At 43.9% G+C, this 25,278-nt stretch overlaps 1 protein-coding gene and 1 non-coding gene across 3 annotated transcripts; one reads left to right on the top strand and one right to left on the bottom strand.

Annotated features, from left to right (window-relative positions):
- Positions 1-638: 638 nt before the first annotated feature.
- POLDIP3 (DNA polymerase delta interacting protein 3) lies at positions 639-15,988 on the bottom strand. Of its 2 annotated transcripts, none has more exons than XM_069854847.1 (9): positions 15,880-15,988; positions 11,481-11,871; positions 9,106-9,183; positions 7,137-7,232; positions 5,472-5,654; positions 3,944-4,021; positions 3,210-3,339; positions 2,288-2,354; positions 639-1,437 (listed from the first exon to the last, which is right to left on the bottom strand). In XM_069854847.1, the coding sequence occupies exons 1-9, from the start codon at positions 15,936-15,938 to the stop codon at positions 1,263-1,265; spliced, it is 1,257 nt and encodes a 418-aa protein (XP_069710948.1). In that variant the 5' UTR covers positions 15,939-15,988; the 3' UTR covers positions 639-1,262. The 2 variants fall into 2 exon arrangements, with proteins under 2 accessions (XP_069710948.1, XP_069710952.1); XM_069854851.1 differs by having other exon boundaries at positions 9,106-9,180.
- A 271-nt stretch (positions 15,989-16,259) lies between these two features.
- Positions 16,260-16,407, top strand: LOC138716890 (U12 minor spliceosomal RNA). The gene has a single exon (XR_011336759.1). It is a non-coding gene; the product is annotated as a U12 minor spliceosomal RNA (small nuclear RNA).
- Positions 16,408-25,278: the final 8,871 nt, after the last annotated feature.

Raw genomic sequence — 25,278 nt, 5'->3', positions numbered from 1 at the left:
TTACAATACATTTTGAACACAAACAAATAGAGCTATTGGGACTTCAAATATCTATGGCAACACATTGTACTAACAAAGGAAGTGTCAGAAGTGCCACCCAGTGGCCTGTGGCTCATCAAAGCTGCTCACAAAGTACATCCCTGCTGCTCTGGACAGGACTTACCAACACTCCCCTCCTATGCATTCCTGACAGAGTGCTAATCGCTCTACTCTCCAAAATCCCTCCCAGAAGCCATGATGTGTACAAATGCTTGAGCAGTGTGCCCATACAGCACCCAAACGACCTCTCAAGTTCCCACGTGCAAAAAGACTGCTTCCTATGTATCGGTATCTGAAAAAAGCCTCAGCTTCTTCCTTTTCATAGGAAACCGGGTAAGTTAGAAGGCAAGGAAAAAATTAATGTCCCTGTGCCAGCAAGAGGATGCAATGCAGTTTAATGGGAGTGAAACACTTGGATTTCCTCTAGTTCTGAACACAAGCCTAGTCCTTATTTTTCAGTCCAGAAAGAGGACAGTAACTAAGCCTGACCCTACAGGGGTTCACTGTACAAATGCCATAGGCTTTCCCCCAGCCCTTCCCACCTCTCTGCATTACCAGAGTTAAAGCATTCCTCCCACAGAACGCAGAAGAGAGTACACTTGTGCATACACCCTTTTTTTGCCTGAAGCCTCTGTTGGTTTGTATACACAGCAGGAAGCTCAGGTTTTCAAACTTCTCCATGTCACAGAAAGTCATCCAACAGCCAGAATGAAGTCATCTGTCACCAAACACATACAAGTCAAAGATAAAAAATGGTGCTTCCTGTATGGAGTCACATCTGACTTGGTACCCAGCACAGCCATTTCAGAAACCACGTGGTGTTCTTGCCTGCTGATAATCAAGGGGATGCACCTTTTAGTAAAAAGGTCAATCAGAAGAAAAGAGGAGGAGATCACCACTCCTTCCCTCAAAGGCTATGTGCATTTTTAATGGCCACTAGGGGCTTTGGAATAAAGGAGGGAGTTACATGGTATATGCTTGGTAATACATTAGTGGCAGAAGGGGGAGGTTATTCTTTCAGAAAAAAAAAAATCATGGAAGAAAACTCCAACTATGAAAACAGAAAGTACACACACAAGAGGAAACACTATTGTACAGTAAGGTAGCAAACATAGAAAACAAAAAAATTCAAGGCAGGCAAATGCAAATAATATCTGCACTCCTGCACTTTTTTCATTCTCCAACTTAAATGAGTGTTCCAGTCCACTGTTCACTTCACCTCCTCAGAGTTTAATTTTGAATTCTGTGGGTTGCACAGAGGCAGAGACCCCTGAGGATTTGAAGAGTGCCTTCAAGATAGTGTCAGGGTCCACCTCAGCTGGGGGATTTGAGGAGGCGCTTGCACTTGACCGGCGTGGTTCCCCTTCCTTCTTCACTGAAGGGGTATCACTCAATCGGCTGGAAAATTGAAAAACAGCAGTATTCAACCTCTCATTATAAAACAGAATTTAACACTATGTCTGCATTTACTGTTCTTGGTGTTGCCCCTTTCCCAGTACGAGAGACAGAGGTTTTAAATATGCTTTCCTCAAAAGAAAATTTGCTCATCTCAGACTTGTTTTAAGCTTCAGGGTTGTGAACACCATGGAGTCAAGCTATACTGCACTCAGTTCAACACAGAGTGCCGCAGAGAGGAAGAGAAGGAGAATATTCATGGGACAATAATTAGCCAGCAGTCTGTGAGAGGCTATTTTGTGTTACAAAATGGAAGTTTTAGCATTAAGATGTAGGGCTTTGCTGAACTGAACTTACAACCTTCTTGCAAACTGTGGATTCATAATTTGTTTTTCACTAAGAAATTGCTGAACAGATAGTTCAGAGAAATAAATAGATAAGATAATGTAAGAAATACTGCCTTCTGGTACAGTACAAGATGTGCTTAGGAACTTATAAAAAACAGGTTGGGCCAAGAAATCTACTATGGAAAATTCAACCTGGTAACAACATAGTAACAGTTTTGGGATAGGTTGTAAATTTAGTGAGAGGGTAGTCTTGCCTTAAAAGAAATGGTATAAAAACCCGAGGTTTTTTTGACAAAGTGAGCGCTCTCCTTGCCAGAAGGAGATGTTCCCGCAATGGCAATCATGAATAAATTCTAAATAACACTGCTTTACAAGGCACGTGCCTCAGTTTACCTATTCAAATTGTGAGTGCTTCTCACAAGGCTTCCTACTCCTTTCCCTCAGGTCCTCCTCAAAACAGAACCTGCAAATGTGTTTGATTCTTCCCCCACCCAAAGGACACTTACAGCAATATCGGCTGGTCTGAGGTGATGACATTCCCATTCATGTGAAGATTGCATTTCATTGGTTGACCTAAACACACACAATAAAAAACTCCTTGTAAAAGAACTGTGGCAGGGCAAGACCTCAGAAATAATCAGACATCATTGCAAGCAACAGAGTTCCGCATGCGGGGGAAACATCAGAAAGAACAGCTGAAGCATCTTCTGTTGCAAAATCACGGTAACACGAAGAGCCACTGAAACACTCAGTGCAATACAAAGACTCACTAATTAAGAAATTACATACAGATAAAAACCCACAGCAGAAAGAGAACAGAATCTCCCATTTTCAGCTGCTGCTCATCTCACATTCTTAACATATCGCTCATCTAGAGAAAGTAAAAGCATCTATTTCCAGACCAAAATTAATAGCTAATTTCAGCCTATAGCAACATTACAGGTGGATTCAGATCAACAATTGCACTGTTCAGAATTTATGGAGAAGTCAATACTAATCGTTTTACAAGTCTGATTCAAAATGTCTCTGACTACGCCTTGAAAGTTTTGCAAATATTAGCTTTACTTGTATTTTGCAAACAGCTCTTCTGCAAGCTGGTAAAAACTTCCCTAAGGACCACCATCTAGCTTTTCCCACTAGATTAGAAACAAAAGAAATGTAATCTGGAAGTCAGACCAGTAGAATCACTGGGACCCTGCTTCTAGCTTTAGCATTCTCTTTCCAGGAGAAGACTTTTCTGAATTTCTCTTAAACAAACTGTGCTGGTTACACAGGAGCGTATTACATCGTAGATCTCTTGAACTGATTTTCTGGCATCTCCTCTCTCTTGGAAGCATAGGAGCATGTGAGATGCTTTTAAACTCTGCTGAAGGAGAAAAGTGGCTGTTGACTTATCCATCCTAAATGCAACTCTGGCCTCAAACTTACCATCTAAGCACCTGTTGTTGTATTTCTTATATGCTGTGATAGCATCTTCTTTCTTCACAAACACTACCTCCGCCACTCCAGGGTGCACCAGCCGGGCTCGCTTCAGAGCGCCGCACACACAGAACAACTCCTGAGGACAGACAGGTAGTCAGGACTAGGGTCACATCAAAGGTACCACCTCAACCCAAGACAGAGTGAGAAAGGCTTCATTTCCTAATTGCACCATCCACTCTGCTTAGTAAATACATCGCAGAATCTTGCCACTTGTCTTATTTTGTGTTTGCTGCGGTATGAGTACTTGGCATTAGTAATACAGGTTGCACAAAGCTTCTTACTGCTACCAACACAAGCAGAAAAGTTCAAGGCAAGCGTCTTATACCATTTGTCACATAAAGATCAGGCTCATTCTCAAACTACTGAGAACGGAAGCGACTATTAGATAGGGGCGTAAGTTTGGGGACAACATCAAAGGTATGATTTGGCATGAACTCTAGGTGACACTGTGTCTCTGTACACCCTAGAAATTGTACTGTGTTTCAACTTCTTAAATTTTTAAAAAAAAATGTGAACAAAACAACACAAAAAAACAGGAGCTCAAAGTTTTTGCAAGGAAAGGAAACCCACATCATATCCCCCTTCACGGCATTCACTGTAAATCAAGTGATTTATCAAAAAAGGTAGGTTAAGTGAAGGAAGCTTCACTCATCCACAGTCCAGCAGTAAGCAACACTCACAACAATGTCTTCTTCTGTGACTCGAGGATGCAGATTGTTTACGGTCATCTTCGTGCCTTCCAAAGGACTGAACGCCAGCTGCCAACACAAACAAATGCATCACATAAAGGTCAGAAATGCACCAGACAAAACAGCACAACAGAGACAGCATTATAAAAAGTCACTAAAGGGATGTCTGGGAAGGTCTGTACATATACAGAAAGGCGAGAGGTACAGCAAGTAACAGGAACTATCACTGCTTACAAAAGCCCAGGCTATCCAGTGAAAAGGAGCCCCTTTTCCATGCTAATTCATCTCTGAAGTAACTTTTCTCTTTATTCCCGTGTACAACACTAACTTAACCTGCATACATACACAGTACTCTCTGGTCATGCCCACGCTCTTAAGCACTTGTCTCTGCCCCCCTCCACACCAACCACACCACCCAAACCACAGCTCCAGTCCCTCAAGAGCGTGCTGAACTCAACATGACCGGGAACACCTGGTGGGTTACCTGTACCCAACATCAGGCAGTTTGGCAAAGCAATTCCATACAGTTTGTCTATAAATTCCCTGAGAAGTCGTGTGTGGCACCTTGGTTTTGGCTGAGATTGAGTTAATTTTCTTCCAAGTAGCTGGTATAGTGCTGTGGTTTGGATTTAACAGAAGAACGATGTTGACAACACATTGATGTTCTTAGTTGTTGCTAAGCAGTGCTTGTTCTAAGTCAAGGACTTCTCAGCTTCCCATGCTCTCCCAGGGGCAGGTTCACAAGAAGCTGGGAGGGAGCACATCCAGAACAGAAGACCCAAGCTATCCCATACCATATAACATTGTGCCCAGTATATAAACTAGGGGGAGTTGGCTAGGGGTCTAGACTTGATGCTCAGAAATGGGCTGGGCATTGGCCACCAGGTGGTGAACAACTATATTACGCATCACTTATTTTGTATATTCTTACCTTTTTTCTCTTCCTTCGCTGCCCTATTAAACTGTCTTTATCCTAATCCACAAGTTTCACCTTTTTTTCTTTCCAATTCTCCTCCCTCACACCACAAGAGAGGGGAAGGAACACACAAGCAGCTGCACCACAGTTGGCAGCTGGAGTTAAACCACTAGCTGTGGACAGCAAGAAACTGTATATGGAAGAACCCTTTTTTCCTCCTTACTAACTGCACCAGATGGAAACAATGTAACTAGCAATGTTAAACATTATTCCTAGGGACTTGGAAGCCTCCAAGGGGTGTCTAAACAATTGCCACCTTCCTGTAACACAGGTTCCTCCAGGATCATGTGCTCTCATGCTAGATAAAAAAAAATGAGAGAAGCAGTATGTACCAACTGACAATTCCCAGTTTCTCAAACGCTGAAGAAAACGATGTTTAGACAAGTTTCAAATTCCTGGGACACAGGTTGCAGTTATTAGGATAAGCTTGATGGAGTCCCAGAAATAATGGTGGAAGGCAGGTAGATATGAGCTGCTTGCATAACCAATGAGCAGCAGGTCTGAGACTTCTATAAAGAGCATCTCCCACTTCCCTGAGCTCACCTCAACAGGTGCTGGTTCTTTTGGAGGCTCCTCCTTTGTCACTAAGGTCCGGGACATGTTTGTCAAGGCCTTTGTCCGCATAGGAGAGGGAGGTGTAGGTGGAGCTGTGTACGTATCATTCTGGACCACTTTAGTAAGGGGAACAGTCTTGGACAGAGAGAATTTATTGCCACTCAGCCCAGTCTACAGGAAGAAAGAATAAAGTATCTGTAAGACCTGCAGGCCACAAGAATCACCCCTTCCCTTCAACAGGAGGAGAGCATTACTAGTGTGCATTAGAACTCCATGTTCTTCCTAGTGTCAAAACCACTACACTGCTGGAGACTTTCAGCTCTGAGACAAAAATCAACCACAGTTTCTGGGCATGCCTCTATCCCAAAAGAGCACTTCCCTCACTAACAAGCAGTTTTTAGTTTCACATTCTTCTTAAATGAACTTTGCCAGTGTGATCTGAATTTGAAAAGCTCCTTTTATCCGAAGATTTTCAAGTACTTTACAAAGTATAGGAAAAGATTGCTCATTAACAATAAGATTGAGCTGCCCTAGTACAAACAGCAATCCTTCTTCAGAAACACCAAGCTAGGGCATGCAAAGAGGTGGAGTGTAACCCTCCTAGCTGGAACTACCTGGGGTGTTTAGAGCCAGAATAAAAAAGGTGCTTGGCAGCTGCTGTGAACACAGAAACTAAACCCCATAAGGCTGACTTGAAGCATCACAAATGGCCAGGAACTCTATTCTGAACAGCTACACGAGAAAAAAAAAACAAACCAAACCAAAAAAACCATGAGATAATCATTCCACTGAACTGCTTGCATGATGGTAAAACCACATTAATTTGCTTTCTCAGAGCTACAGAATAATATAGGACAAACCCATTTCCAGACCTGATGTCTGAAACATGACTAACTTCAAACACTCATCAGGTTGGCTCAGGGCCTTGTCTGCAAAACTCCGAATACCTTGGAGAATGGCAATTTCACAACCTCTTTGGGTTCCTAGGCCGGACACCCTGAGCATTACACAACTCTCCTCCTATACCTAACTCGAGTTTCTTTTGCTACAACACATTTGCTGCTAATTCATTCTTAGTATACGACCGGGCAGGACCCCCAGGCTGTTTCCTACAAAGCTGCTTTCTAGCCAGTCAGCTCTTAGCTTAAGTTAAAGGGTTATCTCATCCCAAGAGCAGGACCTCACATTTGCCTGTGCTGAAATCCTATCTTCTCCAGAGCATCAGTACTCCCTAAACCGCCAACTAAGATTTGGCATGGCAAGGGATTTCGTGCTTTGATGTCCAGCCTCCAGAAGCAGCAGAAAGCTTCCCTAGCTTGCCGGCTCAAACAATAATGAGACTGGTTCAAAGCAATTCCCCAACAAGAAAAAAGTCAAGAGCTAACATGCAGCAGCAACCTGCCAGCAAGGGAGAAAGCACGCATTCTGGCTGCAAAAGGCATATAAAACTACAGCGAGCACAAAAGGGTTTCTGTCACAGAAAAACACACTAGAAGCATTGGCACAAATGGAAAAGGGCGAGGTGAAGAGCAAATATTTCAGGAGAAAGCATTATTTACACACTTTAAAGAACATAAGCTCTGTAAATATGCAGCCTGATTGTTCATCCAGTGTGAACATGGTGTAGTGGGGACCATTCGAATAATCCCTTACCGCATTGTGCAGGAAACTGTTTGTGGTGGTGATCTTCATCTGTTTGCTACTAACGGGAGAGATGTTGTCATCATCATCTTCCATGTCATACAGACCCTGAAGAGAAGCAAAGTAATTAAAGGTTCACAAGCAGGTAGATTTAATGTAGACGTCATTTCCAGAATAAGGAGTTTTTCCTTTCCATCAGCCTTCTTCAGGTAATGAACGTGAGTACACTAAACTTCACTCCTGGGGACATGCAGATACTTCAGCACAGTACCTTGCATTGAAGGTATGTGAGTCCATTTCAGAACATGAGTGTAAAAATTATCAAACTTCATTTCTGGAAATGTAACAGGGAAGCTGCTTCCCTAGGTGTACTGAAACCACACAGACCTCTCTAATCCCTAGACTTCATCACAACTGAGGTAACCACATTAATGGAATAAAGCCTCAGTGCCTTACTTTTTAGCAACCTGCAGCCTTTAAAGTTGAAGCCTGTGCATATGACTTTTAATTAGTTTTTTTAAAATAAAGCAGGCGCCTGCGAATACATCCGAACTGAACGTTCCTCTTGAATAGCCTGCTTTCCTCAGCACAGTACATATCTGGCTGGCACTAGAAAACACTGTGCTAGGAGGTTTACTGAATGAATAATTAATTTTCCAGTTCAACTTAATGCTCATAGACCTGCCTTACGCTACTGAGGCAAACTCCTACACAAATACTTTTTCATAGACTCTAAATAACGTTAAGAAAAAGTCGACACACATATGGCACTGCCAAGAACACAAGAAGTCACAACTCAAAACAGCTCACCATTAATTCAGCAGAAAGGTAAAGAAAAAGGGAGGGACTAGCAATGGCAGCTTGCAAAATGAGTGGGCTTTCAGAGTCGGCAAGATTCTGATTAACGAACAGGAAATTAGTTCAAATCACAGACATGCTATGAAGGGCAATAACAAAAGGGATGGTCAAACAGATGATAATTGTGCATAAAAGAAAAGAACTGCAGAAAATGCTAGCCATCAGGACAATGGACTTGAGTTTGAGATGAGTGAAATGGATTCGAGGCTTATACTGATAAGGTCAGAATAACAAAGACACTTCCTTAAGTGACAGCATCCAGGATAGGTGAGGGCAGCAGGCCAGTGTAAAGGTAAAATATACAGATAGCTAAAAGTTACCATAATCAAGGACAAAAAAACCCCTCCCAGGATATGATATTGTGAATGTCAGTTTTCCAATACTCCATGTAATACTTCATGCATACACATATACAAAATAGAATAACAAAAATTATTAAACAAAATTAACTCATCTCTGAAAGCTCCCAAGGCAGTGTGGGGGCTGAATGGCTGGTGGCCATGACCAAGGCCTTTAAAATCGATCCCAGAAGAGACAGCACAAATTTTAGGGTTTTCCTCAAAGTCTGCTTGCTAAGGAATGTGGCAACTTTGAAAATACACCAAAATACCAGTTAACACCAGTATAACTCAGGTTATATAACAGGTTTCCAGTGGACACTCACAGCTGGGATTTCCCAAGGAAGGTTATACCCTCTCCCACCTCACTGTAAAGCATTTATTTGACCAAGTACAATCACATCCATTCCCTGAAGAGGCTGGCAGGATGGTGAATCAAAATAACTGGCAATCTGATCTGATCTGATGTCACTGAGAAATTTACAGAAAGACACCAGAGCTAAAGGTCACAGTCTCTAGAAAAAACACGCAGCACATACAGATAAAAACTGGGAATAAGTTCTTCACATTCATGCAATACACAAGGAATCGAGATCAATCTGATTACATGAAAACCTCAATTACCATGAAACCATCTTAACCATGCAAGAAGACGGAGCTAAGCTGTTGGAGAGCTTCCAAACTACTTTTCTTTCCTACTTAGTTTTCTTTGAACCTGCCAATGTTTATGAACATCTTCCTTCTCCCGAAAAGTAACAAGCAAAGAACAGAGAGCAGGCACACACCTGTTTGTGTGTATGGTTGTTCACTACATTGATCCTCATTCCCGGGGGATGAGACTGTCCAGGAACTGGAGCCTTCTGCTACAGTTTGAGAAAGAAGCAAAGCATTAAACACCACAGTCCATCACATCCCCATTTCTGAAGATCAGAGATCTCAGTTGATACCCTGGGACCACTTAAATGAAATTCACTCTCCTGGGTCTTGAAACATATTATCACTATACGCTTTTAGGTAACGCTTATGTTTCCTGTGATATGTTCAGTATGAGGCAGCTTTGCTGAACTGAAGAAATTAAAACCTAGGGCCTTGCAGAGAAACCGATTTACATTATTTTGGTTTTAGTCTAAGATTAGTGGGAAGGGGACATAATGCCAGCCCTGTCGGCACTGACTACATCTATATTTCTGACAGTTTGAAACCATGAATGGGGTAAATCAGTAAGTAAGCTTCTCTTCTTTAACGCTACAGGGAACCACAGGTACCCATTTCCATCAAACTCAACAAGCTGGGACAAGACACAATTTTGTTCAGCTCCATATAAAACAAGTGTATAATACCCCTTCACACTAGAGCTGGAATGTAGCTACACTAATCAACAATGCAAATCAAGCAGCAACTCCCTCAAAAATGCCCTTTTGTTTTTCAAAAAGCTGGAAGTTGCTCATTACAGACAAGAATGGATCTTCTTACAAAAATACTCCACACAGGCAGTAAAATCTTCAGATCCGCATTTTCTCCAAACTGTAACTCATACCACAGCACCCTCAAGTTTCAATTTGCTAAATGATTCAGAAGCAAAGGTACCTGTCCTATGGAAACACCAGCAGAACTATGGAAATTCTGTGGGTTTCAAGACTTTTTACCTTCCTTTAGGAGAAACAAGAGCATGGCAGAGGACATTAGAGCTGCGTGCTGCATCTTGGATCAAGGTACTCTAGTCTGACTCTATTCCCACATGTGGGAAGAGAGAAGGGCTGTGGGCAATTGGAGATTCTGGTATCAATCTTCAAAAAAAAAAATTAGTTAATTGCTCATGTGCACAGTTTTGGGTTTTGTCTACATCACCATTATATTCTACAATATTTTTCTTGCACTATGCTGTCTAAAACAGAAAGGAAGTATTATAGGTCAAACCAAGTCTTAAAAAAAACAGGTCAGAGAACATCACTACTGAACCAAGATTCTGGAAAACATTTTATCTCTTGGAAACTTTACAGAAAACATTCAACTCCTAATGGCTGATGGTGGTGATTTGGCTTAGAAGTACAGCATGAGTACTAATTACCCTACTGATTAAAGCCGACTGAACAGACTGCTCTATTGCTCTGTGATTAGCCCTTCTTACTGCCACAAGAGCCCTTTCTCTTTCTTAGGTCAGCCTGGCAGGAAACCTGCAGAGTAATAGGAAACTTCCTAGGCTCATTTACAGGAGAAATACGTTTCATACTCCTGAGCAAAACCCAGAGCTGAACAAGAAAGCAGACTCATCTAAGCTTTCAAATTTATGAGAACAGGAGATTTTCTGGGTAAGTGTAAGCACCCTGTTGATCCTTGGGAGAAGGAAAATGAAAGACGTAGGCTGGGAACTTCAGTTATGTCTTGTAGAGGTGAGCAACAAAACCATTCCTCAAAAAACAATCCTGACAGTCTGGAAGCTTCTCTTCTGACTCTGCCCACAGTACCTATCACACATATAGCTCAATAATAGCCATTTCTCAGAGAAGTTTGCCAAGAATCAAACTACTGCACACACAGCAAAATGCAATTAGAAAACTGTCAAAGGAAATCAGCAGGTTAGGGTGATCGACTGATCAGACTGCAATTGAAACAAATCTTCAGCCCCAGCAGGAATGCATCGTGGCATCAGGCAACTCCCTGGAAGCCAGGGCTTCCTTGGAAACCAGACAAGTAGAAACAGAAACTGCAAGGGGACTCACTGCATTTCAGATCTCCTTAGATGCAAACCTAGCTGTATATTCTAAATGGTTATCCCAGCACTAGAATAAACTGATTACCTAGACAGGACAATTCACCATATCTGACTGCAAAGAAGGGTTGTGTAAGAATGACAAAAAAGTATGCTTTTTCTTTGTCTTTTGGTAGGAAAGAGACTACTTAACCATTCAAAATACTTTTAACGCTGACAGGATCATTGCTTTAGTGTTTATCTGGCCCCAAATTCAAATGAAAATTTAAATGAAAGCTGTGATTCTACAAAACGCCCCAAGCAGCTGCAAGGGCACCCAAAAGGCTCTGAATGCCACCCTACAAGTTCTACTTCACTATTGCTTCTACTGTAAACACAGTCATGTACTATCATTCCTACTGGACTGCTACAGAATAACTGAGATGCTCGGAGGTGGCTTGATTGACCTACTTGGATAGTTTTGGTGATTTTCATGGCTGGATTTACTGTCCCCATAGTTGGGCTGATAGTAGCCGGAGTGCTCCTTTTTAAGCTGATTTTCTCTCTGGCATCCACCACTTTGGTCACCTTCTCAGCAGCAACACTTTGCTGTTTACGGGAATTCAACATCTCCCGAGCATCCTGCATCTTCCCTTTGATTTTGAACCGAGCGTCCTTTTGAACCAGTTTTTCACGGGCATCTTTAACCCCCAGTTTGTGTCGGGCATCAGTGAGTCCAATCTTCTGTCGGGCATCAAATGTCCGCTGGAAGCTGACAGCTGGTGGTGGCGATCTGTTTAGATTATTTTGCTGTACCCCAATGCGAGACCGTACACCTCCAAATACTGGCCTTGTATTAAGCCTGGGGGGGAAAAAAAAGCATTTCAGGCATTATAAGATGTGATAGTTATCAATAAAAGCATTTGTGTTGCCGCAAACAAAAGCTCATTATTACTGCACAGAAATCCACTTGGGTTAGATGTCCAAATGCAACAGTAGAGCTCCTAAGCTGTTTTATGCCGGATTTTACTTTGTATGTAAACAGCTAAGGAACTGATTTCCAAAATCCATCCTTAAGCTCACATTTGCAAACTTAAGTGAAGGGTCTGACTTCAGCTGGCCTAAGCACATACCACATTTAAACAGAAATCATCAGCAATATGTAGGTACTTTATGGAAACCTCTGAAGACAAAGAGAAGCAGAAAAGACATTGTATATTTAGGACTCCACAGCTCTGCTAAAGCATCTTTTGTAATACAGTAACATGTTCTGATACAGAGGAAATGTGGAACAACACCTGATCAAGAATTCTGGACAGCAAGTTCAGATAGATATATGGGAGGGTGGAGGCTTGGATTTTACGATGTACAAGCACCAGTACCAATCTCAGTTCAAAGCTACCAGTTTCAAAGCTGATTAAAAGCCAGCAAGAGCACTTATCAGTCAAATTACTTTTTAACATCGCTGACTCTTCTCTAGTCTAACAAACTGAAGGGCTGCACACAACAGCCTTGTCTTTTTAAGCACATCATCAGCACAATATTGAGCACAGAAAGATAACAACCCACAGAAAGGGCAGCACTTGTACACAAGATTACTAAGAAGCAGCCCATTATGTAGTGAAAGCTGAAACCAGCTTCTTGCTACAGGTCTGACTCACTTTTCCAAAATCTCCCCCAAAAGAAAACAGCTTGTCTAGGTTTTTTAAATACAGTTCCTCTTTTTAAACATTTTTTAAGGTTTCCTTTTTTCCACTGTGTTTTTTTTCATTAAGATGTCAAAATGACAAGAGAAATGTAACAGTTAAGTTACTTAAAAAAAAAAAGTATTCTTGCTGCTGGCTTTTTAAAATTTAACAAAAGCTACAGAGGGCTTCTGTAGCTTCATCTGCTTTCTGAATGTTCTGGTTTGAGCTAAAGCAGAACCGATTTTCTAACTTTTCACCTAAGCCTCTTCCAAGTAACTTCAGCTTCTGAAAGTGAACAACATTTTCCAGACAAAGTCTGCCTCTGTAAGTGATAATACTTAAATTTTATCATTATCACTGAAGGAATGGGGCACTGGTATATAGAAAGTCCATTGCTTATACTTATTCCTACAGAAACCAAAGCCATCCTCAAGCCCATGGATGCTGCAGTGAAAGGGGCGAGAAAGGGTCACACCTGCAGGGAGGAGCAGACAGGACACGTGACAGCAGACGAACTGACTAGAGTACTCCATTCTACACACATCATACTTCGTATGAAGCTGAGGAATCACAAGGGTCAAGGTCTCTTATTCGATGACTGGCATTCAGTGAGGACCTGGTCTGCCTCTGAGCCCAATCTGTGGGTTTCTAAATCCAGTTCCTGAATTCAGCTCCCACCTGCCACCGAGTCTATCCCAGGACTTTCCCAGTGCCTGCCCTACAGCATCAGCAGTGACCTATATAGTCATAGATTTTGCATATACATATTTTATTATTTTCCTTTTTATTATTATTGTCTTGTTAAAGATGTTTTAGTTTCCAACCCCCAGATCTCCTTCTCTCATTCCCCTTTCCCTTTCAGGGGAATCTGGGATCACAACTGCCCAGGTGCAGCTGCCAACCAGGCTGGGCAGGAGATAAACTGTTACACTGAAATGTATATTGTTCTGTACCATAAAGTCTAAAAGCAGATATACAGAATTTGTTGCAATGCTCAACAGGCTAACATGACAAATTCAAACGATGAAGCAATTTGAATTCTTCTAATATAAAGCTATACAGCTCTGTATAGCATTTCCTGATCTAACCCTACAATCTTAAGAATATTTACAGTCACGTATTTTCAGTGAAGAGATCTATTAAAAAAAAAAAAAAAAAAAGAGATGGAAGACTCAACTCCCACTTCTGTCTCTCTCATTCCTGTGTCCAGGCAACTGGAGAGATGGAACTGGGGTTCCATTTTGTTACCTAGCTCCTGTGGCTTCTCTCTCATACAGCCAGAGCGCTCGAGCTAGAAGAAACAGCAGTATTATGAGGACCATTTATTAAAAAATACCCAAAATAACAGAGAAGACTAACAGTACCCGTAAGGCAACAGACACAGAACAAGACTTCCCTTGCAAAAAGCATTAATTTTGCTGTGTTGAAAGCATTTGGCTAGAGTGCTACAGAAAGGCCTGATGAGCGGCTCTTTTTAATGAGCATGAGAGAGGTCAAAGCAAACCCAGAAATATATATATATATCAGCATTTAAGCCAGAATTAGTTAAAACTGCTAATGACATGAACTAATGACACTGGTTAAGAAACTCTGGACTGAAGATTACACCGTCTCTTAAGACTTGCATTTATGCTAATAAGCAACTCTCTTCTGCAGAGAACTGCTTACCCCATTAAAGCACTAACTGTCTATGCGTTTTGTGCCACAAAGATAAAAGGGAATCTTAAACATCTCATTCACTTCCAATAATTCCAAATCCTGGCTTGAACGTTTTTTGGATTGGTAAATTTTATAGGTGAAGATTTTTCTGCACTTTCATCTATGCTACTGAACAACACGGATATAATGATTTCAGTTTATTCAGTTTATTCACAAACTCAAGTTTGTTACCTCAGAAATCTCATAAAGTGAGCTGAACACAACAAGCAAGAGAAATGCAAGTCACAAATACTCTTACAGTGCTGCAAAGGGATTATTGTTCAGCAAATAAAAGCAGGAAGAATTCCTGGAAGAAATCAGAGTTAAGGAGGGATTTGAAAAAGGACAAAGGAGGTGCTTGGCATATTAAGCAGCACAAGACTGTTCCAAATACACAGGATAACATGAATGAAAGCACAAAGCCAAGGTCTTGTCTAGACTAGGATTTAAATACGTGTTTGAATATTTTGCTACTACGCATTAGCAGGTAACTTTCAAAATACTACTCTAGACATATAAATGTAGACAAAGTAAATTAAAAAAAAAACAAGACCAAAAAACCAACAACGAAACAAGTAACAGGATAAGAAAAGTGATAGGATGACAGGAAATAGCCTCAAGTTGCACTAGTGGAGGTTTAGACTGGACATTAGGAAAAATTTCTTTACTGAAAGAGTACTAAAGCATTGGAACAGGCTGCCCAGGGAAGCGGTGGAGTCTCCATCTCTGCAGGTGTTTTTTATGCGTAGATGTGGTGCTTCAGAGTATGGTTTAGTAGGCACGGTGGTGTTGTGTTGATGTCTGGAATTGATGGTCTTTGAGATCTTTTGATTCTATGATTCTATAACCTTAATGATTCTATAAAAAGGAGCACACTTGGCTAACAGATAAGAAATCCACGGAAGCATCAAGGGACTACGACAAAAGGGAAGATAAAAAGCTACCCAGAGGAGAAGCCCTATAACTACCAACGGCTGCATCGGAGTCAACGGCCCAGCCCGCGCTGGAGACCACTGCCCTACAAAGAAAACGACTGAAATCTTGGAACAAAACCACGGACCACACTCCACACTCCAGGCAACCCCCTCAGGTTATCCTTAACCACCCTACAGCTTCCAAGGGCCCAGGCAACAACCGCGACGAGGCCGGGCCAGCCTGCAGGCTTTGCTCCAGCGGGCACCGGGGGGAGGTGGGGGATGGGAAGAGGGGGTCAGCGCGGGGAAGAGAAGCAGAAAGCGGCGGGGTAAAGCAGCGGTGAGGCGGCGGGACCCCGGGCGGGGCACGGGGGGCGCAGGGCCCAGCGCCGAGCGACGGCGTCGACGGCCAATCGGCCCCCACGGCGCCGCCTCAGCCAATGGCGACGGAGGGAGCGGGGAGCGGGGCCGGGGCAGCCCGCGGCGCTCCCTCCCGGGACGGAAGGGGCAGCGGGGAGAGCGGAGGAGAGCCGGGGAGGCGGCAGGGCCCCGGCGCTGCCGGCCGCTCACCTCCCTTTCAGCGTCACGCCGCGCTTCCGTATGAGCTCGTCCAGAGACAGGTCCGCCATCTTGCCGCGGGGCCCAACGACCAGCCGCAGCCAGCGAGACCCGGAAGTGACATCACCCCCGCGCGGGAGGGGGTGGGGCGGGGCGTCCCACAATCCATAGCGGCGCCCCGGCCCCGCTCATTTTCATACGTTCTGACCCGCGCCCTCGCGTTTCGGCCGGTAGCAGCCGTTATGCGGCATGAGAGAAGGAAGAGAGCGGGTGATAGATAGGGGAAAGAAAGATTAAAACCATATCGTGTTGAATTACAAGGGGGCGCGGCTCACCCTGACCTAAATAGGTGCCGCGCAGATCCCTTCCCGCGGGGAAGCAGTGCACTGGTTATGCCTTAAACTTATGAGTAAGGAAAATAACGACCCGGGGTGACGCCCGGGTCCTCACTGCCAATGTGAGATGAATTTTTGCGCGGGTACAGGTCGCCGCTGGGTGCCCCGCCTACTTCGCGGGATGCCCGGCTGCGTGATCTGCCCGGCCCTTACAGTATCAGCTGTGTGAACGATAGAGAGGGGTGCGATAGGGATATGGTATTTTAAGGTTTTGACCGGATTCTCGCAGCATTCTGCGTCAGAAATTGTCAGCCTCTGGCCTGGACAGGCGCTCACTGGCCTGGGTGGAAAACTAGTTGCATGGCCAGGCCCAGAGAGTGGTGAGAAATGGAATTAACTCCAGCTGGAGGCCGGTTACAAGTGGTGTCCCCAGGGCTCAGTGCTGGGTCCAGCCCTGTTCAATGTCTTTATCAATGACCTGGATGAAGGCATCGAGTGCACCCTTAGCAAGTTTGTGGACGACACTAAGCTGGGTGGAAGAGTGGATCTGCTGGAGGGTAGGGAGGCTCTGCAAAGGGATCTGAACAGGCTGGACCGCTGGGCTGAGACCAATGAGCTTAAGCAAGGCCAAATGCCGGGTCCTGCACTTGGGGCACAACAACCCTGTGCAGTGCTACAGACTAGGAGAAGTCTGTCTAGAAAGCTGCCTGGAGGAGAGGGACCTGGGGGTGTTGGTTGACAGCAACTGAACATGAACCAGCAGTGTGCCCAGGTGGCCAAGAAGGCCAATGGCATCTTGGCTTGGATCAGAAATGGCGTGACCAGCAGGTCCAGGGAGGTTGTTCTCCCTCTGGACTCGGCACTGGTGAGACCGCTCCTTGAATCCTGTGTTCAGTTCTGGGCCCCTCACCACAAGAAGGATGTTGAGGCTCTGGAGCGAGTCCAGAGAAGAGCAATGAAGCTGGTGAGGGGGCTGGAGAACAGGCCTTATGAGGAACGGCTGAGAGAGCTGGGGTTGTTTAGCCTGGAGAAGAGGAGGCTGAGGGGAGACCTCATTGCTCTCTACAACTGCCTGAGAGGAGATTGTGGGGAGGAGGGTGCTGGCTTCTTCTCCCAAGTGAGAGGGGACAGGACAAGAGGGAATGACCTCAAGCTCTGCCAGGGGAGGTTTAGGCTGGACATCAGGAAAAAATTTTTCACAGAAAGGGTCACTGGGCACTGGCAGAGGCTGCCCAGGGAGGTGGTTGAGTCACCTTCCCTGGAGGTGTTTAAGGCACGGGTGGATGAGGTGCTGAGTGGCATGGTTTAATGATTGAAGAAATGGTTGGACTCGATGATCCAGTGGGTCCTTTCCAACCTAGTGATTCTATAATTCTATGATTCTATGGTCAAACCCCTTCTAACATTCTGTGTGTCTCCAGGGCACAACCCTTATTTCAACTCCATCCTAACGCTCCATATGTCTCTAGAACGCAATCCTTCTTTCAAACCCCTCCTAACATTCCATGTGTTTCCAGGATGCAATCCTTATTTCAGCCCCCTCCTAACGTTCCACATGTCTCCAGGACACAATCCTTCTTTCAAACCCCTCCTAACATTCCACGGGTCTCCAGGATGCGATTCTTCATTAGGATTTTGTGGGAGGAGTGATGCCGTTTAAAATCAGACTAAGGAAAGAAAAATAGTGAGTGAAGGAAAAGCCTGGTTGTGCAGGTTTGGGCAGAGGTGAACTTTCCAGTGCTCTTCTAGTGTCACCTCCTGCCCTATCCTGACTCACCACCTGCAGGATGGTGGCTCTGGGTTTCACCACAGCCCAAATGCTGCTGGATCTCATTCAGAGTACCTTCTGCAGCACAACATCCCCCCACCCCCCGTGCCCTGGCAGTGTGGGGTTTCTTCCCATTCTAGCTCTCCAAAATGGGGCATTTTTCTTCTGCCCACAGCTCTATCTCTCCTGCAGCAGCTGTTGGGAGGATCACCTCTGAGGTTCCCTTCCACACCTTCACCATTCGCTTCCTGCCGTCTTCCCACCACAACACCCTGAGCTGCAGCAACCCCAAGGCATCGTAGAATCATTGAAGTTGGAAAAGACCTCTAAGATCATTGGGTCCAGCTGTCAGCCCAACGCCACCCTACCAATTAAACCATGCCCTGAAGTGCCACGTCCACATGTTTCTTTAATACCTCCAGGGATGGAGACTCCACTGCTTCCCTGGGCAGCCTGTTCCAATGCCTCACCACTCTTTCAATAAAGAAATTTTTTGTTAATATCTGATCCAAACCTCCCCTGGCACCACTTGAGACCATTCTCCTCTTGTCCTATCACTTGTCTTCTCCTGTCACTTGGATTCCCATCACCTCACTGTGTACGCGGCAGCATCCACCGCATCACTGGCCCAAGCATGCCTTCTGTGCCGTCCACAGGAAGGTGTTGGGAAGAAGGTCTTGGACTTCAGCAAAGTGGGAGCTGCCAGTGAGGGTCAGAGAAGAATGCAGAGGTGACAGGCACAGCTGAGGTGGCTGCTCCTGGATTTTCTCTCAGGAATGTTTCAAGCTTTCATGAGCCCAAAGTCCTACCAGTAGTGATGCTAAGTGACTGCTTGGTTGTCCAGTGGCACTTGATCTGGATCAGGGTGGCACATGACTGCATCGCTATCAAATTAGGGTATGCAATAATAAGTTCATGCCCTTTTAGTGCTTTTGTGTTGCTGTTCTGCAGCTGTTGATATAGCTGATCAAACTGAGGTGGTGGCGTGGATGATGTAGGACAACTGTGAATCCTGCCGTTGCAAAGCTGACAGGCAACATCCATTTGAGCAAATTTGTGTGAATATGAGAGCAGCCCAGGTGGTTCCAGACTCGAGGACCATCTACCCAGCATCCTGGTTCCAGCCTTCAAGGACCCTCGATGGAAGTCTCCTCCAGACACCTGTCCAGATGCCCGTAGACCCCAGTATCTGTGCAGCCATGATACCCTTTAACAAGGAGTGACACACATCCACTCTCTGCTGCCTGGTGAATGGTCACCTTGTGCTCGTTTTGCTTCTGTCAGCCTAGTTCTTGCAATTGAAGGTGGAGAATGCACTTGTGGCTCCTACTCACCTTCTCTTCCACCTGCAATCCCCATAAGTCATCTTCTCCGCAGGTGAAGGGTCCAGGCCTGCTGACTCATACCGTCAGTGAAGTTCCTTTCCTTCTGCAGGTACCTCCTTCCCATGCTGAGTAGGAGGCTTGTTAGGGGGCATTAGCCATGCTGTCGTGGAAAGGAAGGGTTTAAACCTCAGGATCTTCCATTCCTTGTGTTTATGATTGTTTTACATTTTCTAGGAGACACAACAAGCTGTAGCTCAGTTTTCATGCGTCTCTCCCAATTTCTACTCACAGCTATGAATGAGAAGTCAAATATTTGTTCAGGGATGAGCCCCGGCCTCTGCTTAACCCTTCTTGAGGCTGGGAGAGGAGGAAAGGTGCCAGCAGCAGCAGAGAGACCTCCCTGAGTTCAGGGGTGCCTGCAAAGGGCTCCTTGTCCAAATGTAACAGTTAGGAAAGCTCCCGACCATCTAAGCTGTTAGAAACCTTATTTCTTCTCTATTAATTATAACAAAATCATTAAAAAAGCTATTATGTAGGCAGTGTGCTCCCCCTTGAATGCATTAATACCATCACCATAATCGTTACCTTGACACAGAAACATTTGGTGTTAAAATGATTAAACAATTTTGTAATTAAGCTCTAGGGGGAATTAGCTGCTGTTAGGGGTAGATTTGCTATGTCAGGTTTTGTACACTGAAGTAGAATCCTAATAATTACAATAAAAATCTCCTGACTTATTATACATTCCTTTTTTTGTTCATGCTGAAGTCATAGAGACATCAACATTTTTGAAGGTTATACCAGCAATATTGGCTAATGTGAGTTCTGTTTGGGTTCTGGTTCTTGTTTATTTCTACAAACTGAGATCTTTACTACCTTGTTCATTATTTATTAAGACACATGTTTCCTAGCAGGAACAAATTTAATTTTAAAAATTAAGAACAGAAAAATAAAAAGGACCAAATTTGGGATTTAACTTGGACTAAAACATTTGTAGAAATGATGGGATATTCTTACTATGGTAAAAGTTTAACTATTAGCAAATAAGCAGGACTGGTTATCTTCTTATTTCATCACTGGAGCACTTCAGTTATTTGCATAGGACATAACCCAGAACAGGACAGGTTGTGGTGGTGTTGCTTTTTGTCCAGGTTAGGCATGGATGTTGCAGTGGGAAAAGTTGATTCTGGAAGCCTGGATGTTGGCTGCTGGGAAGTTTGCTTGTCCTTCTTGGCCAGAGGAGGTTTAGGTTCCTCCTAAACCTCATCTTGCAGCTGGTTGTGTTAATTTGCGTTTTTGGCATCAAACACCAGCACTGCTGCTGTGAGCCCCTCACTAAGCATTTTAAAATTCCAAACTTTCTTACTGAAGTGTTTAGGAAAATTGGTCCCGCCCCACATAACTGTCCTCAGAGTACAGGAAGATAATCCAAGAATATCATCTAAACCAGTCTGAAGAATTTTAGTTGTTTTCTGTTCCGAAGCACTATTCCCTCTGTTTTGCCAGCGTGTGTTGGAGGAATCCTGAATGAAGGAATCACTCAAGAATAAAAGCCTGTGGTGGAGTGGCTTCTGTGCATGTGGAATGTGAATTGCATTGGTATTTTGCATTTGTATTTGTCATATTTTCCGCACTGTTCAATTCTAGCTAGATAAACAGTGCTTGGTAAACATGTGAGTTCTCAAATGCTGGTGAACTTAGTACAATGATTCATGCCATAGACACTTGCTCTGAAGATAACCTTAATATAAAACAGCATGTGTTCACCAATATTACTCTATTGATGTTGTTGCTCTTTTAGTCCTTTGAAAGAACAGATAATGATTGCTGACAAACTATGCTTTTTTCACCCAGTTTATCAGATTTGTCCTTTGGTTTGTGAGCAGTTGTGGGGAGGAGTTGAAGGGGAGAAGAAAATCCATTCACATTTTTGCTCATGGCTGAACAGCGTCCCAACCCGTTATCGCTGCGTTGTAAGAATTTGGCTTCAGTAGCCCAAGACAAACCCTTATAGAAAATGAAACTGTTTGAAACACGTCAACTGAAGTTACGAAACATGTCAGTGTTGCTACTCGGGTCAATTGCCGGGTCATTCCTTCAAAATTTCCCATGTTGGTATTGAGTGATCTTAGTTCTCACAAGAATGTGGGATAAAAAATTTCTGGGGTTTTTGTGAAATAGCTGCTATTTGCCTTCTGAGTATTTGAGAACCCAGGCCTTTATGATGATTTTTTCTAAAGGCTCATGAGTATTTGAGAGTTTGGGACTTCTATGATGGTTTATTTTTCTAAAAGCTCCTTGATTTCACAGATTTTGGGGGTTTTATGATGATTTTTGCTAGAAGTTCCCTTTGTGGTAAAACATTCCATAGAATCATAGACTAGTTTACCTTAAAAATCGTCTAGTTCCAACCCCCCTGCCATGGGCAGGGTCACCTTCCACTAGACCAGGCTGCCCTGGGCCCCGTTCAACCTGGCCTTGAACATCTCCAGGGATGGGGCAGCCACAGCTTCCCTGGGCAACCCATTCCAGTGTCTCACTACCCTCATGGTGAAGAAATTCTTCCTTATGCCTAGTCTAAATCTGCCCCTGCCCCTAATCCTATCACTACAAGCCTTTGTAAACAGTCCCTCCCCAGCTTTCCTGTAGCCCCTTCAGATACTGGAAAGTCTGTATAAAGTCTCCTCAGAGCCTTCTCCAAGCTGAACAAGCCCAACTCTCTCAGCCTGTCCTCATATGGGAGGTGCTGCAGCCCTCTGATCATCTTTCCAGCCCTCCTCTGGACCTGTTCCAGTTGTAGTCAGACAGGTCACAGAATAAAAATGCTGGTTTTATTTAAATCTAAGTGACAGGATAAACAGCAGTGGGAAAGACACCCCTTCTGAGTTTAATATACAGGAAGACCACCCATTTAGCCCCTTAGCACTTGAGTGGGCTTGAGTGGGAGAGTTGTGCAACTATTGGAAAGAACAGGTACAGAAGGTTTAACCACCAGATGTGTTAAAAATGCATGCAGAAACTACATAATGAAAAAGGAAAGACAGTGTAAGCATGGATCTTGTTAATGGCATATCGGAGACAGCACTGACAAAGAACCAAAGAACATTCCCATTTGGAGCAACAGATGCTTGATTTGCAGAATCAAATTGTAATATTACAGTTGCAGAATAAGTTGTTTGCCGATAAGTGAGAAGCTTGCCAGACTGTAGCTGAAAGACCTGCTGTATGGGTTGCGTGGCATAAATATAAGGAAATGAGGGAAGAAGTAAACCATGAGAAAGTACGTTCGGTGATTACAGGAGCAGGCGTGCAGTGGGATCCTGATAGAACATGAACTAAATGATACAATTAAAATGTTTAGATAGAAGCCAGGGGACCTCCTGCTCTCTTGGATGATGCATTCGTATGATCAGGGGGTGATGAGGATGAATTTGGATGGCAGAAACTCTAAGAAATGTTTTAATTTTAAGTTCAAATTCTCTTGTGCAAGATGCGCTGCAAACTGAAATACAGAACACAAATCTATCATCTTTTCCAGCTCAAGGGTGTGATACTAAGTATCCACTGAAAATGATTGGCAAACATTCTAAAAACATTCTAAAAAACCCAAAGGTCCTGGGGTAACTCGGCCTAGGGCACCTGCTCCTGAACCTCAAATCTGTGCATCGTGGGCCCCCGCGGGTAGATCAGTTGTTCTGGGGGAAAGGGAGAATTGGGAGTCTTATTCTGGCTTATACTTATGGAAAGAGACTAGGAAGATAGTCCAGTGTAATAAATCTGAACGAAATGACGGCCAAGGGCTTCAAGCATTTTGAAGGATCTTAGCTGATACTGGAGCAAAGTTCTCCCTGATATATGGGAATCTTTAGGACATCTCTTTGTTCCACCTCAAACATCCATTTAGCTGGCAAAGCAGGGAATTTACCTGGGAGCCTGGGAACTTCGAACAGGAAGGCTGCAGAGAGAAAGATTTTTAAATATCTGGTATAAAACCAAAACAAAACAGAAAGAAACAAAAAGAAACAAAAGGCAGTGGCCACTGCAAAGAGTTTCTGATCTTGAGAATGCTTGGGATAAATCAACTAGGAAAGTTTTGAGGAGAAAGTCGCAGCAATTCAAGTAAACTAATTCTGTTGCTTTGTAATCTGCCTGGAGTACAGCCAGTAGGCACTGAGGGGGGGAGGAGGAGGGCGAGGAATGCCATTCCTTCCTTTTGAAAATGCAACTTTTTTGTTTTCCTTCATGTGGCTCTGCCCTTTTTGGTTTTGCCGTGGAAGAGTATGCCTGTCCTTAAGAGAAGCAGGTTGGAAGAAGCTATGAGAGAGCAAAGTTTCAGCAGCAGCATTTCTCAAATCCTTTTAGTGATGGTGTAGAGCCAAGGAAGAAAGGGAGGACTTGTGTGAGTTATTTCACGATTGTATCCTGTACAAGGTGGAGGAAGGCAGGATGTGTCTGTGTGACCCAACCTGTTCTTTGGGGACATTCTTGTCAGGAGGCTTCAGGCTATCTCAGGACAGCACAGCAGCAGCCACAATCTGCCCCCAGTGACCTTTCTAGAACAATGGTGTTTTGTTGATTGCTCCAAAATGCTTAGATTTAGCTGGGCCATTTGGTACTCTAATCCCACACCTCACTTGGCTGGTAGGAGTGGTTAGAGGAATGCAACCTACACCAAATGTGTGGCTTAACTCACTGCACCAGTGCGCTGGATGCTCTCACCCTCAGACATCAAGAACTGGCAAAAGAGGTTGTGTTGAATCACGGGCTAGCTGTTGTTCTTTGCACCAGGAGATGGGAGAGTCTGGCAACGAAGAAATCTCATGCACAGAGACGCTTCATGGCATTCGGTGGATCTTTGTTGCTATTGGATGAAGAACTATTGTCCCAAAACTTGTGGGATCATTTACCCGGTGTGCAAGCCAATAACTCAGAGCTGAGATATCAAGGTTTATTCCGGTTTGCACAAAGCAGGGTGCTAGGCAAGTTATCTCACAAAACTAGCCCACCTCAAGAAAATTCCTCACAGGACTTATCCTGTTCTTCATTTACAAAATCTCTGCCCATAATTACATCAGATTTACATTTATTGGTAATCTATCTCATTAATACTCAGTGTCTCATGGCTGATACAACCCTCGCTTGCTATGAAATTAGCTGTGCATGCCCTCTAGTGTCCAAGTTTTTGGCCAGTGGATTGCTTGGGTTTGTGGTCCATGAGGCAGGGGTTGTGATGCCCCTTGCCAAAATTACCTCTGTTCCAGTTCCTTCAAGGATCCTACTGAGTTCATGTTAGTAGGCAAACCATCAGCCTGGGACCCTGCTGAGTCTTCTTTTTGGTTTAGACAGGTCTCTTGATTTAAGGCCTTCAGTGTTTTTTTGCTTTTCTCTCACAAAGGAAGCTTAATTACTTTCTACAAATAATTAACAGATGCTAACCTATATATTCCTTTTGGGTCATATTTTTCTCAAGCTAGGAACATATGGTTAGCTTAGAGAGAATGGGGCTTTACACTGGGCTCTTATAGCAGCATTAACTAGTTCATATTTTCAATTGGATTTTTACATTTGATTTTCTTTATATCAGTACCTGCTCTGTTGTGAGCAGTGACAAATCCAGCAGTGCAGGAAGGAGGCAGCCCATTCACTGTTTTGGGGCTACTGCACTCTAGGCCAAATGACACCTCTTGCAGGGAGGGGGAAATCGTTGCTCCTTTGAGATCCACTGAGTGTATGTAACAAGGAAAAGTTGTTTTGGCAGTACCTTAGGGCCCAAGTCTGCTGGATCCTGCTAGGTGCTGTACAAACAGAGTAAAGAGTCTCCTCCTGCTGCTAAGAGACTAGGAACTGTGTGTGAAGCCTGCTAGAAAGGATGAGGCAGTGCTTGTAGCCTTCTGGAGGCTTTTAAGTCAGCCTTTGAAATATAAAGCTTTTTAACTTGTGCGTTTTAGCCTAAAGCCAGCAAAAAAAGATGCTAAGGGAAGAA

The sequence above is a fragment of the Phaenicophaeus curvirostris genome, chromosome 1 (genome assembly GCF_032191515.1).
Source record: "Phaenicophaeus curvirostris isolate KB17595 chromosome 1, BPBGC_Pcur_1.0, whole genome shotgun sequence".
NCBI lineage: Eukaryota > Metazoa > Chordata > Aves > Cuculiformes > Cuculidae > Phaenicophaeus > Phaenicophaeus curvirostris.
Note: the sequence above shows the minus strand (reverse complement) of the source record. Positions and strands in the feature narration are given on the sequence as shown.